Consider the following 17,505-nt stretch of genomic DNA (forward strand, 5'->3'; position numbering starts at 1 on the left):
ATGAAGTGTTGGATATCCTGGAGCTAGTTATAGGTGATGGTGAGCTTCCTGGTGAGTGTTGGATAAATCTGGGCTCCTTGCAAAAACAAGTGCTCTATAAGTGCTGAGCCATCTCTCCAGACCCCCAGTTTATTCTTTCTAGTTAGTACAGGTTTCATAATGTCATTGTACTCTGCTCATAAATTCTCTAGATAGATAGAGATTTTGCAAAGGAAAGAAAATGTGACATTCTTTTCTCCCTTGCTATAAACCTATCCCGTTCTATTTTCATGAAAAGATTTTTTTTTTAAATGTATATGACTATTTTAGCCTCATGTAGTTCTATACACCATGCCTGTGCCTAGTCACTAAAGAAGATCCCCTGGAACTTGGGTCTATGCTTTCTGGAAGATTAGTAAGTGCTCCTAAACATTATGCCATCTCTCCATCTCCTTTCATGCCACATTTTTAAAAATTGAGGGTTTTTTGCATAATAAAGAAAACATGTTATTTCTTCTATTTTTCCCTGCAAATAACACAATTTTATTCTTTATGCCTGAATAAAATTCCATTGTGTATATGCCATATTTTCTTTATCCATTCATCTATTGATTAGCATCTACACTGGTTCTGGATTTATACTATTATGGATTTACAGAGAGATCCATGTTTTATGGTGTACTGACAAAGCTTCTCTTGGGCATATACCTAGGAGTAGTATAGCTGGGTCATGTTGTGGAAGACCTCTATAGGATTTTCATAGTGACTGTACCAGTTTACATCCTCAGTTGCATTTTTTTTTCACATCACCTTTTATTACTGAAGGAATTCAGGGCAGGAACCTGGAGCTAGGAGCTGGCGCAGAGGTCATGGAGGGGTGCTGCTTACTGGCTTGCCTGTCATGGCTTGCTCAACCTGCTTTCTCAGTGCTCAGGACCAGCAGCCCAGGGGTGGTCCTACACACAATGGACTGGGTTCTCTCACATCAATCACTAATTAAAATGCCCTACAACTGTATCTTTAGGGAGGTATTTTCTCAGTTGAGGTCCCTTCCTTTCCAATAACTGTAGCTTGTGTCACTCAGGTGGACATTAAACTAGGCAGGGCACCTACTTTATGTTATTTAACACAATTCTGACAATTTAGTAATCCTTAACTAGCTGCTTTGTTCTCTCTTTAGTCCGCCACGAATTAAAGATGAACCTGAGGATGATGGCTATTTTGCTCCTCCAAAAGAGGATATTAAGCCATTGAAGAGGCTTCGAGATGAAGATGAGTATGTATTTCTTCCATTTTGATTAAAGTGGAACATATAAAGAAATTTCAATTTTGAAATAATGTTTGTTGCTGCCTGATTAACAATGGTAAAATTGGAATCAACCTTGTTCATCAACAAATGAATGGCTAATGGACGTGTGATCTGTGGGTGGATAGTAGAATGTGCTGCTCATCTCTATAGAAACATGAAATTAATAGTTTTATAGGAATATGGATGGATTTAAAATATGTAATAGCAAGCAAGGTCATATAATCTCAAAGAAAAAAACTCACATTCTCTCCTGGAATTCTACCAATACTTTGAAGGAAGAGAATAGGAAAGGCTAAGTAATTGAAACAGATGAGGAAGTACTGAATGCATTATAAACGAGGATATAAAGCTAATTGTTTTTCTACTTCTGTTTTTATGTGGAATCTTCTTTTTTTCCTCCCCCACCCTCTTTTTCCCCATTTGGTGGTAGATAAGGGCATAAACTACATTCAGTATTGAAAATGTAAAATTGAACAAAGCTGTAGAACTTCATTCTGAGTGCCTGTTTAAAATATAAATGTTCATTGAACTAGATCTGTTAGTTTTAGTATGGTAATTTGGAAGAGTTTATATATACATGTGTGTATATATATATATGTATATATAAATTTATAAAAAATTATAAAATTATAAGAAGAGATACTTCATAATTTTTATTTTATTTATTTTTTGTTTGTTTGGTTTTTTGTTGTTGTTTGTTTGTTTGTTTGTTTCGAGACAGGGTTTCTCTGTATAGCTCTGGCTGCCCTCGGAACTCAGAAATCAGCCTGCCTCTGCCTCTCAAGTGCTGGGATTAAAGGCATGCAACACCACCACCGGACTACTTCAACAACGTTTAAAAAGAAAAGGCCAGAGCCAGGCATGATGCCACCGCCTTTAATCCTATTACTCAAGAGGCAGAGGCAGGGGATCTCTAAGTTTAAGGCCAGCCTGATCTATAGAACAGGGTCTAGGACTGCCAGGGCTACACAGAGATACCTTGTCTTGAAAAAATAAACAAAACAAAACAGAAGGGAAAATCTGTTTTAAGAATAAATATGTGTATATCTATAATTAATAATAATATATTAATTGGCATTTGTGGTTAATGGACTAATTTATGAGAAGTGGGTTTGCTAAGCAAATTAATTTATGGGTTATGTGTAATGTGTTTTTTCTTACTAAAAAAATAATGCATATTTATTATAGATATTTCAAACTATTTCAAAATAGAATTAGTGACGGGTAAACTATTTTAGATCCTTGGGAGTTTTTCAGTTTTGTACCACAAGTAAATTGAGAAATATTAGGTTAGGGATATATAGCTCAGTTGGTAGAATGCTTATCTACCACACAAAAAGCCAGGGGTTGATCCCAGAACCTCATAGAACTCATACAAACCTCATATACCAACATTTGGGAAGTGGAGGCAAGAAGATCAGAAATTCAGTCATTTTTGACTACAGAGTGAATTTGAGGCTAACTTGGGCTACATGAGACTCTGCTTCAATTCTTTTTCCTTCTAGGATCTATGCCTTTTGATATAAGGGAACCTTCAATGTACAGAGATAGTGAAGTTGATATTGTTATTTAAGGCTTACATTTACCTCCAATGATAATGTATTCCATTTTACTAGTTTTGAGTATTATATTATATAATTATATAATACTTATTCTATTCTATGAGATAGTCACAGGATTTAAGATGGAATGGCTGAGGCTGTAGCACAGTTGATAAAGTACTTACTTTACAAGCATGAGGACCTGAGTTTGATCCAGAGCTCACATACAAATTTCAGGTGTGCTAGAGCATGCTAGGACTTGGAAAGGCAGAGACCGGAGACTCCCTAGGACTGCTGGCAATTTAGCTTAGCTTACTTAGTGAGCTCCATGCTCCTGAGAAGCCAGGTCTCAATGGAGCTTGAGAATGTTCTTTAGGAGGACAGTACAAGTTGTCCATTGGCTTCCACATGAATATGAGCATTCAGACGTGTGTGCACTTAAATAACATTTAAAAATCAAATAATGGCTACAGCTATAGCTTAGTTGTTAAGAGTGCTTGCTGTTCTTCTAGAGAACTCAAGTTTGTTTGCCAGCATCCATATTAGGCAGCTCTTTATAGCCTCTAGTCTGTTTCTGTCTGTCTTTTATATTTATTTCACTTTTTATATTATGTCATGATCCTGAACATTTATATGTATACCATATGCATGCCTGGTACCTACAGAAGCCTAAAGAGTTCATCAGATTCTTTAGAACTGGAGTTATAGATTGCTATGAGCTATCCCATGTGGATGCTGATAACTAAGCTGAGGTTCTCTGCAAGAGCAGCCAGTAGTCTTACCAGCTTGAACATCTCCCCAGACCTTAATCTCGTCTTCACTACCATTGAATTCCTATCAAGAATAACAGCAGTCACCTGCCATGGACACTTTTCAAAGAGTTGGGAGATCCTAATTCTATAGGTGAGATCTCTTGAGTTGTAGTTGCAATAACTGCATATTCATGTTCTCCTTTCTAGTGCTGATTATAAACCTAAGAAAATTAAGACAGAAGATATCAAGAAGGAGAAGAAAAGAAAATCAGAAGAGGAAGAGGTTAGTAAAAGTTTTTGAGGCATACATTTATTTGTATAAAATAGCCTTAAAAAGCATGAGATTATTTTTAATTGTGGGTATCATGATGCACATGTGGAAGTCAGAGGACAGCTTTGAGAAGTCGATTCTCCTGGAAATTGAACGGGGGTTAAGTTTGACAGCAGGTACCTTTAACTGCTGCATCATCATCTCTTATGTCCTAAAATAGATCTTGAGGCCAAATGAGCTTTAGAAAATTTTTGGTTTGTTGTAGTAGTTAGAGTGGGGAAATGTTTTGCAAACAAGTTGTGGTTGTGCTGAGTTTGCCAAGATTTTGAAGTATCCAGATTACTCGCCACCCTTGAGTCTATTCATAGCCTGCGTTGATGTTGATAAAGTATGCCACCTGTAGGTATGCAGAAAAATGTTCATAAGGAACAACTCTGAAAATTCTGTCTTAACAATATTTCATGACCAATGAAGCATGCTCTTTCCTCATTTTAAATAAATGTAGCTCTAATTTAATCAGTGCCCTCTTGGTTGTAGGATGAAATCTAAGCACTGGAGTACCTTTCCTCAGTCTGGCCTTTGCATCTTGTGCCTTGCTTCATTTTGTCCCTCCTGAGCTCACCTTGCTCTGGCCATACTGGCTGCCTCTGTTTGTTTTTCACACCAGATTTTGTACTTCAGATTTCGGTGTGTAGTACATGTTGTTCTTCTGTCTGGAACACACATTATTTATTCCCTTCTACTGTTTTATAATCTTCCATAATTTCATAACTTTAGTTCAAGTACTTTTTTCCAAGGATCCTATTTGGTGCTTGTGGTAGATATAAATAGAATAATGTAGTTATTTTCTTTATTTTTTTAATTACTTGTATTTACTTGCAAGAATTTTTTTTAAAAAAATCAGCAATTCTTTAGGCTCTTAAGTAGAGTTCTTAACTTTATGTTCATTCTGTGAGGTTAATCAATGTTGTGGACAAAATAGGCTTAAATGTGGTTAGGTTAAAATGTACCAGCAGTCATAATAGTGATAATGGGGCATGGGCTTTTGAGATTGTTATCTCAGGGTGAGTATGGTGACACACACCTCTAATCCCAGCACTCAGAAGGCAGAGGCAGGAATACATGAGTTTGCGTCTACAAAGACCTTGTATTCAGGAGGCACAGAGAAAGTAATTTGATCAGTTATGGTGACTGCAAAATTGTAATCTCAGTACTTTGAAGACTGAGATGGGAGAATTATGAGATCAAAGTCTAGCCTGGGCTACACAGTGACAACTAAATATGCCATTTATTAAGAACTTGATATGCAGGCTGGAGAGATGGCTCAGTGGTTAAGAGCACCGACTGCTCTTCCAAAGGTCCTGAGTTCAAATCCCAGCAACCACATGGTGGCTCACAACCATCCGTGATGAGATCTGACTCCCTCTTCTGGTGCATCTGAAGACAGCTACAGTGTACTTAGAAATAATAAATAAATCTTTAAAAAAAAAAGATTTTAAAATTTTTGTATATGAGACCCGCTTGTACCATGTTTGTCTCAGATGCCTGCAGAAGTTAGAAGAGAACATCAGAGAGAGAGAGACAGAGACAGAGAGATAAGGAGTTTTACTCTGTGACTCCTGGCAATCCTCCTATCTCCCCCTTGACTATAGGTATTTTTAGACTCGAGCCACCAACAGAGTATTTGAATGCTCTTCTACTTGCACACTTGTATTCCTCATTGTTACTTAAAATGCAATAGCATAGCATTTGCTTTTTTCATCCTTAAAATAATACTTAAAGACCTTCAAGTTTATTACTACTTTGATTACCATCTTATTACAGACTCACAGGATATTCTCTAGCCATTTTCATTCATCATATTCTGTTGGTTTTTGTTTGTTTGATTTGAAAATATACTTAGGGTTTTATTTTGTTCAGCAGCAGTTATATAAACTTGATCAAATGGAAACTGATTTTAGAACTATCTTGATTATTGCTGGAAGAGAAGAAACCAAATAGTTTCCATTCCATAAACCATCTTTCATTGCTATATAAAACTTACCAAGTAAAGCCTCATGTGATGCTGAAAATGTAGATCAAAGTTAGGTTCTTCAGAAGAAAGTAGATTCTCTGGAGTCTGCCTCTTTACCTGTTGAGTCACATTTTTGTTGGGATGTGTTTTGGATTTGTCTTACTCTTGGGTTTGAAGCTTTTTTTTTTTTTTGTTTTTAGAGTTACACACCCACGGTTGACCTCAAACTCAAACGATCCCTTTGTCTCTGTCTCCTGAATACTAAGATTGAAGGCATATGCTATCCCCAGCCTATTTTGTGTTTTTAAGATTGGAATCTGGCAGTCTGTCTTTGAACTCCTGTGGCTAAGTTACTACTGTTTAGACACACAAAGACAGGATACTCTCAACTTCGCTCTCAACCTCGAACTTCATCCCCTCACTCCCTTCCTTCCAATTCCTGTCCTACCTCTCTCCTAACTTTGCCTCTCATTTATTGTCTTAATCCACTGAGCCCACTTAGTATTTTCTTAGAACATGGGTGTGGTGTGAGCATAGTTAGCCTCTCAGGACCTCAATCCCTGAAGTAAACAGACTCTTCCCTAACCTAGCAGTAAAGGTTTTTTGGGTTTTTTTGGGTTTTTTTGGGGGGGGAGGGGGGGAATAGGGTTTCTCTGTGTTAACCCTGGCTGTCCTGGCCTCAAACTCAAGAGGTCCACCTGCTTCTGTCTCCCTAATACTGGAATTAAAGGTGTACGCTACCACTATGCCTGACTTTTTTTTTTTTTTTTTGGTATGCTTTTACTATGTATGTATCATGACAGTTCCTGCTACAGCTTCCTTTAGTGCTAGAATCAACAGGTGTGCACTATCATGCTTGACTGGTGTGTTTTGTTTTTTTGTTTTTTTTTTTTTTTTTACTTTGCCACTGCGAGCAGTTCCCAGCTGAGAATACTCTTAACTTTGTGTATATAAGCAATAGTAACTGAATCACAGAAATCTCCTTTCAGATCAAATACTAAATTTTTCTTGTATTTCTTTTCTATACTTTGTTATATTTAAAGAGATTAAAGATGAACACACTTTAAAATAAATGAAGAAAATACCCTGGGATTACTGTTAGTTCCCCAGGCTTTCCCTTGTGAAATTCCTAAATAATTGTTTGCTAGAGGGACTGCGGGAAGTATTTACTCAATTGTAAAATATCAATAAATTTTTCCCTTGATTTCGGGGAGGAATTAGATATACGATCTTTTCCAGTTCCAGGACTTCTTGTTCATAGTTTTTCTTCCTAGTGGCTTCCAAAAACAGCTTCCAGGCGTGTAAACAATCCTGATTTAAGTGCTTTCTGTTTTTTTGTAGGATGGTAAACTTAAAAAGCCCAAGAATAAAGATAAAGATAAAAAAGTTGCTGAGCCAGATAATAAGAAAAAGAAGCCGAAAAAGGAAGAGGAACAGAAGTGGAAATGGTAACATCTCAGCACTGGGTTAAGATGTCAGCACTTTCACTGTGCAGCCCAATTAAACAAGAGTTGAAATATTAAGGTTAATTTCTTGACATTTGATGGAGAAGTACTTACAGACTCTTTTGAAGAACAGATAAGTTTTCAGATCCTAGTAATTTACCAGCTCTAAATCTAGTGGATCTCAAAACTAGTTTCTTCTCATTGAATCGGATTGAATATAGCTTATATATAGAAGGGACTTCAAAATGAATTCATTCATTCATTCATTCATTCATTCAATCACTTCAAATTGTACCTAGTAGTATTATAATATATCAGTGTATATATACTTTATGTAATGTTTAAATCAGGCTAAGTCTACCTATCTCATAATACATTCTATCTTTATGCTGAGAACTACCAGCATACTTTCCTGTGTCAGTTTATTATTGCTCTTAGAAATGTATTCACTATGTAAAGGGTTCTTTTTTTTTTAATCTATAAATCATTTTCATAAAACTGCCAATTTGCATAGGTTTTCAGGTCTATTTGTCTTTTTTCCTCTCTCAACTGACCTCATAGAGCCAAGTTTACTCAGATTTAAGAAAAGCATGCATAAGCTTAAAGTGTACTAGAACACCTGCTACTCTTGCAAAGGACTTATGTTTAGTTATCTTCTCATAATCCTCTATAGCTCCACCCTCTTCTGGACAAACATCATCTTTTTCCCCAAATAATCCATCTTTTAAGACAACCAAAAACAAGAACAAGAATAATTCTAAACAGATAATTCTTTACCAAAAGACTTGGAGAATGGCCAGTTCATCACCTATGCTAGGTTGAAGTTTCAAGTCTTTGGGCAAAGAAAAATGTTAAAAAAGAAGCTAGGGATAAATAATATTGTATAGGAATTACTGTTGAAAGACCAGGACTTAACAGTCTTAACAATGACAATGCTTATGCAATACATACATGCATACATACATAATTAAGAAACCTTAAAGAACAAGCATTATCATATCTTCTCCAAATCAGAGTCTGTTCTTCATTCTAGACAGCTTCCAGAAATCTCTAGTTTTAGATTTTTATCTACAAATCTTTATTTTTCATAAATTATATAGTCTGTTTTAAGATACCTGCTAACACCAGGAGACCTTGACTTGAGAAAGTAGTAGGCCTATGCTGTTGCTCAGGCTGGCCTTGGGTTCCTGGCTTTTTTTCCCCTTAGCCTCCCAAGTTACTGGAACTGTAAGCCAATCCCAATCCCATTATGTCCAATACGGAATTCTTTGTGTATTATATTAACTCTTTATAGGATTTTTAACTTCTGAGCTATTTTCTATTCATTTTTAGACTGTTAAACTTTTTGTCTTTCCAAGGAAACTTTTTTGTTTTTTTTTAAATAAAACTGCTACCTAACTTGAATTTATAAGCCTACCCTTCTTTAGTTGGTGCTGGTGTTGGACTGTTAGAAGGCCAACACTACAGTTTTATTTGTATGGTAGTACCGGTCTGTTTAAACTCAAGGTTTTGTGTTTAGTGATTCATTGAATCTTTGCTTAAATGGTAAGGAAGTTGTTATTTGTCCTGAAGAAAAAAAACATGTTGAATTTGGAGGAATTGTGAAACATGGCTTGGAATCTTAATTTCAAAACAATGGAGTTGATGACAAGAATATAAAGGGAATGGTATTCTGAATCACTCCCCGGTTACTATATGACTATTAAAACAGATGAGTCACTTGTAGGTGCTTTCACATGCTTGCAAACATTTTTCTCTGATTTGGAGAGTAGTAAATTTGAAGGTTAGGTAGTTTCTATCTGGGCATTTGACATCAGCTAGTATAATAACGTTTTATCTGTAAAGTGGTTGTTGATTATACAAAGTCTTTATTGTTCCCTCTTTTTGTTTTTCGAGACAGGGTTTCTCTGTAGAGCTCTGGCTGCCCTGGAACTCACTTTGTAGACCAGGCTGGCCTCGAACTCAGAAATCCGCCTGCCTCTGCCTCCTGAGTGCTGGATTAAGGGTGTGCCACCACGCCCGGCTTATTCCCTCTTTATAAAATCTTTAAGAAAGAAAATAATACTTCTTTCTTACAATGTAATTTAGATGTATATTTACATTTTGTCATCTTATTGTAAATAAGCTGTAATGAGAAACTGTACATCCATTAAGAGGCAACAAAAAGAAGTTTTGGTGGGACTGAAATAGAAAAATTGGAATCTTGGAGAGAATATTGTATAGAATACAGGGAGGTACGTCTACCAATACTCAGCTTTCCTTTGTCCTTACTGCTGTTGCTCAGGCTGGCCTTGGGTTCCTGGCTTTTTTTCCTTAGCCTCCCAAGTTACTGGAACTGTCAGCCAATCCCATTATGTCCAATATGGAATTCTTTGTGTATTATATCAACCCTTTTTAGGATTTTTAACTTATGAGCTATTTTCATTATGAGTTACCTCTTTTTTTCTTGAATATTCCATTTGATCCATAGGGTTTTTTGTTTTTGTTTTTGTTTTTTAAATTTTGATGTAACCCAACTTATGTGGTTTTGTTGCTGTTACTTTTATATTTATTGTATCCAGGAAGTCACTGCCAAATTCAGTGTGATGAAGCCATTCCCTCTTATTTTCTCCTAATGTCCAAATGAGCTTTAGTTTTTATAAATTAGAATTTTAATTCCTGATTCATATAGAGTTAATTTTTGTATATAGTATAAAGGACTTGCCCCAGTGTCATTCTCTTCAAACTCCAGTGTTGAAACTCTGTCATCTCTAACCATAACATGATGATAATTCCTGTTTAAAATGACTTGCCAATATATGTTGACAGTAATTTTATATAACAGTATTGTTACAGCTTAAACGGATTCATTTATCTCTTACCCTGTGATTCTGAATGTTTAAAATATGGGACTTGGAATTCATGGAATTAATTAACAGCAGAACAAGGCAGAACTATCCCAGCACTCAGGAGACAGGCAGATCAAGTTCAAGGCCAGCTTGGTCTACAGAGCTATTTCCAGGACAGCCAGGACTACACAGAGAAACCCTGTCTCAAAAGACAACAACTACAAACCCAAACCAAAACAGGAATCCATAAAATTCCTTTTGTGTAGAAGTAGCAGTAATAAGTTTGAGAAATTTAAAAGTAGTCTGTATGTATCAGATGGATTCTTTTACAACTCTGAGAGGGGTGGTAAGATCTGTTTATCAGTGTAAAGGGTGTGTTAGAGACACATCCATATGTAATGCCCAAAATCAGTAGATTTGTACTTGTAAAATACTGGATCTCATTGGTGAATTTATAAAAAATAAAGTGACACAAAAAAAATCAATCTGATGTTATAGTTCTATACAAGATCAGTTTTATAAAGATAATTGCTATAATATTTATTGAACTTTCACATCCAAAACTAATTTTGAAGTGATCAGTAAAAGTAGAAATGTAATAAATTTTAATAATTCTTTGTATATATTTACAGTTAATTGTTTTTATATGCTTAATTTTTTTAAACTTTTTTTAAAGATTTATTTATTATTTATTATTATATGTAAGTACACTGTAGCTGTTTTCAGACACACCAGAAGAGAGAGTCAGATCTCGTTACGGATGGTTGTGAGCCACCATGTGGTTGCTGGGATTTGAACTCAGGACCTTCGGAAGAGCAGTCGGGTGCTCTTACCTGTTGAGCCATCTCACCAGCCCCCTATGCTTAATTTTTAAAAAATAAAATGTTTTAGAAAGATATTTATTCTGCAGTTTATTTAGATTTTTGTCAAGTATCTACGGGATAGTTCCCTGTATTTCAGAAGTGCCTTAAACTTAGTGCACCTCCATTAGAATCTCCTCAGTCCTCTTGCGTTTGTATTGTTGGTTTTCTTGAGTCCAGGTCTTACTATGTAGCCTTGGCTGTCCCAGAACTCTACCTTCTGCTGGTCTCAGAATTCCACACTCTGGAACTGAAGGCATCCAGTCTGGTTGTGCTTTGAATTTTCAAATAGGGCTGCTTTCTTCTAAACTCTCACCTGCATGTGCCATCAGTTTAGTAATGCCTCTTTTGCATGTACCACTGTGGCATATTTTATATATAAATAGTTTTATATGGGTTTTTTGAGTGATGGATGGTCTTTTAATACTTAGTATCTCTAAATTGAAACTGTTGAAATGAAATTTTTTTAATTACCATATTCTTTCAGTTTGCTTGAAATTGCTGCTCTTTTCAGTGAGACACAGCCTTTGAATGGGCACCACAAATTGATTAGTTAATTATTTTGAATTTAATAGGTGAGGATCTTTTTACTAAGCCAGGTGATCACTTAATGAGCTTGTGCCTTGTCTTTGAAAGGTGGGAAGAAGAACGTTATCCAGAAGGCATCAAATGGAAATTCCTAGAGCATAAAGGGCCTGTCTTCGCTCCACCATATGAGCCTCTGCCAGAGAGTGTCAAGTTTTACTATGATGGTGAGTTATTTCAGGTTGTTTGAATTTTGGCTAAGAATGGTTTGTTTCTATTCAGGGTTAGAAAATGAGGGCACTGCCTATATTGCACAGTCCTAGCTAGTTATTTCACTTTGTTTTATTGTCTATGTGTGGCTTGGGAAAAGGAATCTCAGGTGTTTAATTCAGAAGGACCCCTTTGCTGCTTGAAAAATATGAAAAAGGGGGCTGTTAATGTCTTATCTGTAGTCTAAAAAGGTTTATCTGTTTGGCTCACAGCCTATAAAATACACATTGAAGGTTTTTATTTTGAGTGTGTAACTCAATAGGAAGCTGTTCTGTATTGAGTTCTCATTTAAATAGTAGCACTTAGTGATAATATAGTATGCCAACATGCTGCTTATCACTAGAAATTGTATTAGCAAAGGATTAGTGGCCATCATTCAGCTTATAGGTAAGAAACCTAAGCTATGTCACTCTAAGTAGTGCAACTGTGCCTTTGACAGGTGAATTTTAAAGAAACGCTCTGCCTAGGTCTCTTAATTTTATTTTTTTGAGACATTTCTAACTGTGTAGCCCTGCCTGGCCTGTAACTTGATAATATAGATCAGCTGTCCTTGAATTCAGTAGATGTACCCATCTGCTCCTGAGGCACATGCCACCTTATCTGGCCTCCTTGGGTCTCTTGGAACTTTCTAAAATGTCTGAGAGTTCCACATCTGTGTTTTTGTCCTTGGGTTGAGGGATCTGAGAGTAGCCTCTCACAATCCTTCGACTGACTGTGTATCAGGTAGTAATGTCCAACTGACTCCTTCATTCTAAGAGTTCTGTCCAGAGATGCTAGAGTTCGTTCTCAAACTCTCTATGTATTTATAATTCACCAGGTTAATAGATGAGAGGTAGGACTGGGTGTTTATGAATCAAATAAATGTATTTACTAACAGGGAGAGACACTGGACACCAAAATAGCAAAACCATTCAGAGCTATTTGGTGTATCTCTTTTTTTTTTTTTTTTTTTTTTTTTTAGATTTATTTATTTATTATATGTAAGTATACTGTAGCTGTCTTCAGACACTCCAGAAGAAGAGGGCGTCAGATTTTGTTACAGATGGTTGTGAGCCACCATGTGGTTGCTGGGATTTGAACTCTGGACCTTCAGAAGAGCAGTCGGGTGCTCTTACCCACTGAGCCATCTCACCAGCCCCTTGGTGTATCTCTTTAACCGCCAGCAATGGCTTTAGGAGCATAGATGCCTGTGGGTTTAGGATGAGACGGGTTTATTAGCATCCAATAATTGAAATCTGTATATGAAACAAGTGAATTTTGACCTGGGTCTCATCCTTAAGATATTTTATTTCTCTCTCTCCCTCCCTCTTTTTTTTTTTTTTTTTTGAGATAAGGTCTCATTTTTGTAGTCTTAGCTGGCTTTGATCTCAGAGGCCTGCTTGTCTCTGCCTGAGTGCTGGAATTAAAGATTCCCATCACTGATTACTAATAATACCCAACCTGATACCTTATTTTTACAAACACACCCCCACATACCGTCATTCTCCAAAATCTAGGGGTGAAAAAAATGAAAATGGAAAAAAATCACATGTTTTGGGAAATGGATGTTCAACTAATATTTTCGAAAGGTTCGGAAATGTTTATTGAATATGCTTGTGTTCAGACACCCAAGTCCCAGATAGATAGAGACTACTGATTTAATCTATGTAGGAAGTCAGTGGCATAAAACACTTGGTGGTGTGACTGGCAAGTTTTTAGATTAGCTAACCAGTTTGACCAGAAACTGTAAGACACCCTACACACTAGATCATTCCTGAAGATTTACGAAAATACACAAATTTAAACTTCCTAGTGAAGAGAAAAGGCCTTAAGACCTTGAAAAAGACAATTGCTGTATTCTGTAGCCTGACCTGAGCTCACTAACTTTAGACAGCTCGCTGGAAAAGCCTCACTGTGAAAGCCAAGGTGATGACGATAGAAAGTAGTTTTTTTTTTTTTTTTTTTTTATTGTGGGGTTTCAAGGAAACTAAGGCCTGTGGTCCCTACCTCTAGTTTCCTTTTCTCTGTTGGTCCTCCTAGGATTTCCTCCCTTTGGTTATAAAACTCCTCCAAATAAGTCAAGAGTGTTTGACTTACTAGTGCAAACTGATAAGTAAGTACTGGTAGGCAGGACATTGCTGCCTTGCCCTGGACTTCCCCCTGGCCGCCTCTGCACAGGACATGAGTTGGCTGAAGCACAGAATTGCAGCCGCTGTTAAGGACCTGCCATTTCAACTCTGACTCAACAGTTTCTTTTTGTTTCCGGGAGCTCAACTTTTCCCACAAAGTACTACGATGATTGCTGGGAACCTACACACCCTCCACCACTCCGGTGCTATAGCTGTTACTTAATCCTTCCACAGCCCATTTAAAACAAATCAAGTAGGTTCTTTGTGGGTGGGACAAAGCCAGTGCAGTGCAAAGGCTCCCCACCCAAAATAAGAACACTATTGGGGAATATTTAGTTTATGAAAACAAACATACCAGGGAACACATTCCTTAAAATTTCCTTATCTATTTTTATTTTTTGTTTTGAGATGCTGATTTTGTAGCTGAGACCAGTTTCAAATGCACAATCCTCCTTTCCCAGCCTTCCGAATGCTACAATTATAGGCTACTGCTACCTTGTCTTTTTGCCCCCATTTGTTTGTTTGTTTGTTTGTATTCCCCTCCATTATATTTGAATCATGTTGCTGTTTTGCTGGCAACTCTTGTTCAGACTGAGTGGGGAAAACAGGAAACACCTTACTCAAAAAATCCTTTTCCAACACAGAATCTTGAGTGTGCTGAGGAAGAGCTACACCACCTATTTGCCTTTTAGGTTATGTCTTCTAAGCTGATAATGTACCTGTAGCACAAGTTTGTTTTGTGATGTATTCCCTATGTTTCATACAGTCTGGTTGAGCAATACTACCCATTATGAGATGAGATGTCTCTCAATTATTACAATGAGTAGGCTTCTGGTTAAGTTTTAGATTTCTGTAATAAATTTTAATTCTTTTGAATTATTATTAGTACTTACATAGTTGTAAGTGTGAGATATTAATCTCATTTAGAATGCAGCAAAATGCTATTGTGGCATAAATTGTTTCTATATAATATTATAAAGTTGATTTTTTTTTTTTTGAGAAAAGATAGAAATTGGCCCTAGGAGTGCAATATTCTCTTTGAATATTTTGTAGATTAAGCTTTTAAGTACTTTTCTTTCACTGTCAGTTATGATCTATCTGAGGACACAAAATCACTTCCAGGATTTATTAACTATTGTAGTGGCTTTCCTTGTGAACCACAGGCTTTTTTGGACAGTCTTTACATATACTTACTTGCTGCCTAACCCACCCTCACCTCATGCTGTGGAATGATTAGACTTTCCTGAAAGAAGTGAGTTCCTGGTGCTATTCCCAGTGTTTCAGGTGCATGTGTACCTGTATTTCACTCTGAATACACTAGTGCTCCAAAAGTGCTTTTCTGGCTGGGAGGCTGGCTCAGTGGGTAAAGTACCTGCTGTACCAGCCTGGTGTCTTAAGGATGTTTTTTTAGAACCACATCAAAGTAGCACACTTGTCTGCAATTGTAGCGTGTCCCTGTGGTGAGAGGGGAAGTGGAGACGAGAATGGATGAGTCCGTGCCAGCTAGCCTCTATATATATATATAGCAGTGAACAAAGAGACCTTATCTCAAAATAAGATGGAAGGCAAGGACTGACACCTAAGGCTCTGACCTTCCATGGGTACTGTTGTACACATACAACCCCACACATAGACATACAGTGCAGTTTTTGATTCTAGGTATAGGACTGAGGCCCAAAACTTGGTATTTATAACAAACTTGCTTGTGATGGTTTTGGTCTGTGAACTACTTGAGTAGCAAGGTTCTAGAGGAAGGTCTTATTTACGCTTTTTATGTGGGAAATCTGGGCTTGCCTGCTATGAATATATATTCTTATTCATATTCCACCCACGTAACTTTGAAGAAGAAAGATGCCTATTTCTTTTCCCCACAATTCCTTTCTTCCACTCCCTGCCCCTATCCTTTCCTCCCCTTCTTGAACAGAGGCTGCTTAGCTTAGCAGTGGCAGGAGTCCTTCTGAGGATTTGATTTTTAAAAACCATTGAAGAGGTGTAAAGGACCCTGCTTGCTGAAAGGAAAAGGAAGAGTGGCTGGGCCTTCCCCAGGTCATCCCTGTCCTGAGCAGGCACCTGGGAACAATTAACTGGCATAGTCTCCAAAAAAAGACCCAGGTAAATATCTACTAAAGAGAAGGAGAAATTTTTAAGTAGATCTCTGACAGTATGTTACTCTGTTGTTGTTATCACTGTGTGTCAGCAGACCTTTGTACACCTTGGAAAGGTGAGCCATCAGTCATGACCTCTCCAGTGTTCAGTGCACATAGAATATGAATAGTGTGCCTCACTGTTTGGAACCATTTTCTTCCTTCAGGTAAAGTTATGAAGCTGAGTCCTAAAGCAGAAGAAGTAGCTACATTCTTTGCAAAAATGCTTGACCACGAATATACTACTAAGGAAATATTCAGGAAAAATTTCTTTAAAGATTGGAGAAAGGTATTGTGGCCCATGTGTTCATATCTTAATCATTTATAAAAGTGCTGACTTAGAGGTATAGCTCATTTGTTAATGTCTTGTTTGTTTAAAAAATGCAAAGTATAGTTTAATGTATATCTTTTTTCCCTTACTATTTTAATGTGGTTTTTGTTCAACAAGAATATATCCCTTCTCAGCTTTCATGTGACTGCAGGAAGGAGCTTATCAGATTAGGTTAAACAGAAAACCTCAAATCCAGTTGAGCAAAGGAAGCATTGTTTCTGCAGGGACTGTCCTCTGATGCCTTTACACAGGGTCAGTCTGACCATCTATTCTGTATTGATATAAAAAAGTACCATTGTTTTCAATTTGGATAATTTTGAAAAGAGGTTGAATTAAAATTCACCATCCAAGGGCATTCTAAATTTAATAAGAGCAGATTAGTGTGCATGGGAATAAGAAAGTATTTCTCTTTATTGCTAAAGTAATTGATTAATATAGGTCTCTTGGATTGGTGTTTATATGTTTGAGTTTGTGTTTTTGTCAAAGATCGCTAAAAAATGAGTAATTTTCTTTGATAAATGACTAGTGATATTTTATATGAAACTAATCATCTTATAACAGAGCAGCACCACTCCCCAGAAGCAATGGTTATTGAGGTTGGCTTCCCTTCTAGACACCTTTGATTAAAGGGGAAAAAGGATGAATTTTGAAGAGACAGGAAGACTTATTAATATATTTAATTTTCTTAACCTTTTTACTCAATTAGGAAATGACTAATGACGAAAAAAATACGATTACCAACCTAAGCAAATGCGACTTTACACAGATGAGCCAGTATTTCAAAGCGCAGTCAGAAGCTCGGAAACAGATGAGCAAGGAAGAAAAATTGGTATGATCGTCTGCTAAACTAGAAAATCTTGGATAGTGATTCTTTGTATAATTTTTTGCTTCTTGTGACACAACAGTGAATTCATTACTTTTATATTTTTCTGTGTTAAAGATTTACTTAGTAAAGTATAATTACATGTATGTGTTGTGCTAACTGGCAGCTATCTGTGTTGGCACATGCCTGTAATCTCAGCATCTAGACTTGAGCAAGAACTATGATGTCTCCACAAAACAAACAAAATATTGCATTAGACTTCTTTAAGTTCATTTTATCTGTAGTTTTCCAAATCACTGAAAAAA

The 17,505-nt window shown here is 36.7% G+C and overlaps 1 protein-coding gene across 1 annotated transcript in view; it reads left to right on the forward strand.

Annotated features, from left to right (window-relative positions):
* The window catches only part of Top1 (topoisomerase (DNA) I), a 76,868-nt gene that overhangs the window by 40,592 nt on the left and 18,771 nt on the right, over positions 1-17,505 (forward strand). Inside the window, exons 6-11 of the mRNA NM_009408.2 lie at positions 1,160-1,255; positions 3,789-3,864; positions 7,208-7,314; positions 11,636-11,751; positions 16,214-16,335; positions 17,084-17,206. Of these exons, the coding sequence (NP_033434.2) occupies positions 1,160-1,255; positions 3,789-3,864; positions 7,208-7,314; positions 11,636-11,751; positions 16,214-16,335; positions 17,084-17,206 (640 nt within the window). The remainder of the gene's footprint in view (positions 1-1,159; positions 1,256-3,788; positions 3,865-7,207; positions 7,315-11,635; positions 11,752-16,213; positions 16,336-17,083; positions 17,207-17,505) is intronic.

The sequence above is a fragment of the Mus musculus genome, chromosome 2 (assembly GCF_000001635.26).
Source record: "Mus musculus strain C57BL/6J chromosome 2, GRCm38.p6 C57BL/6J".
NCBI lineage: Eukaryota > Metazoa > Chordata > Mammalia > Rodentia > Muridae > Mus > Mus musculus.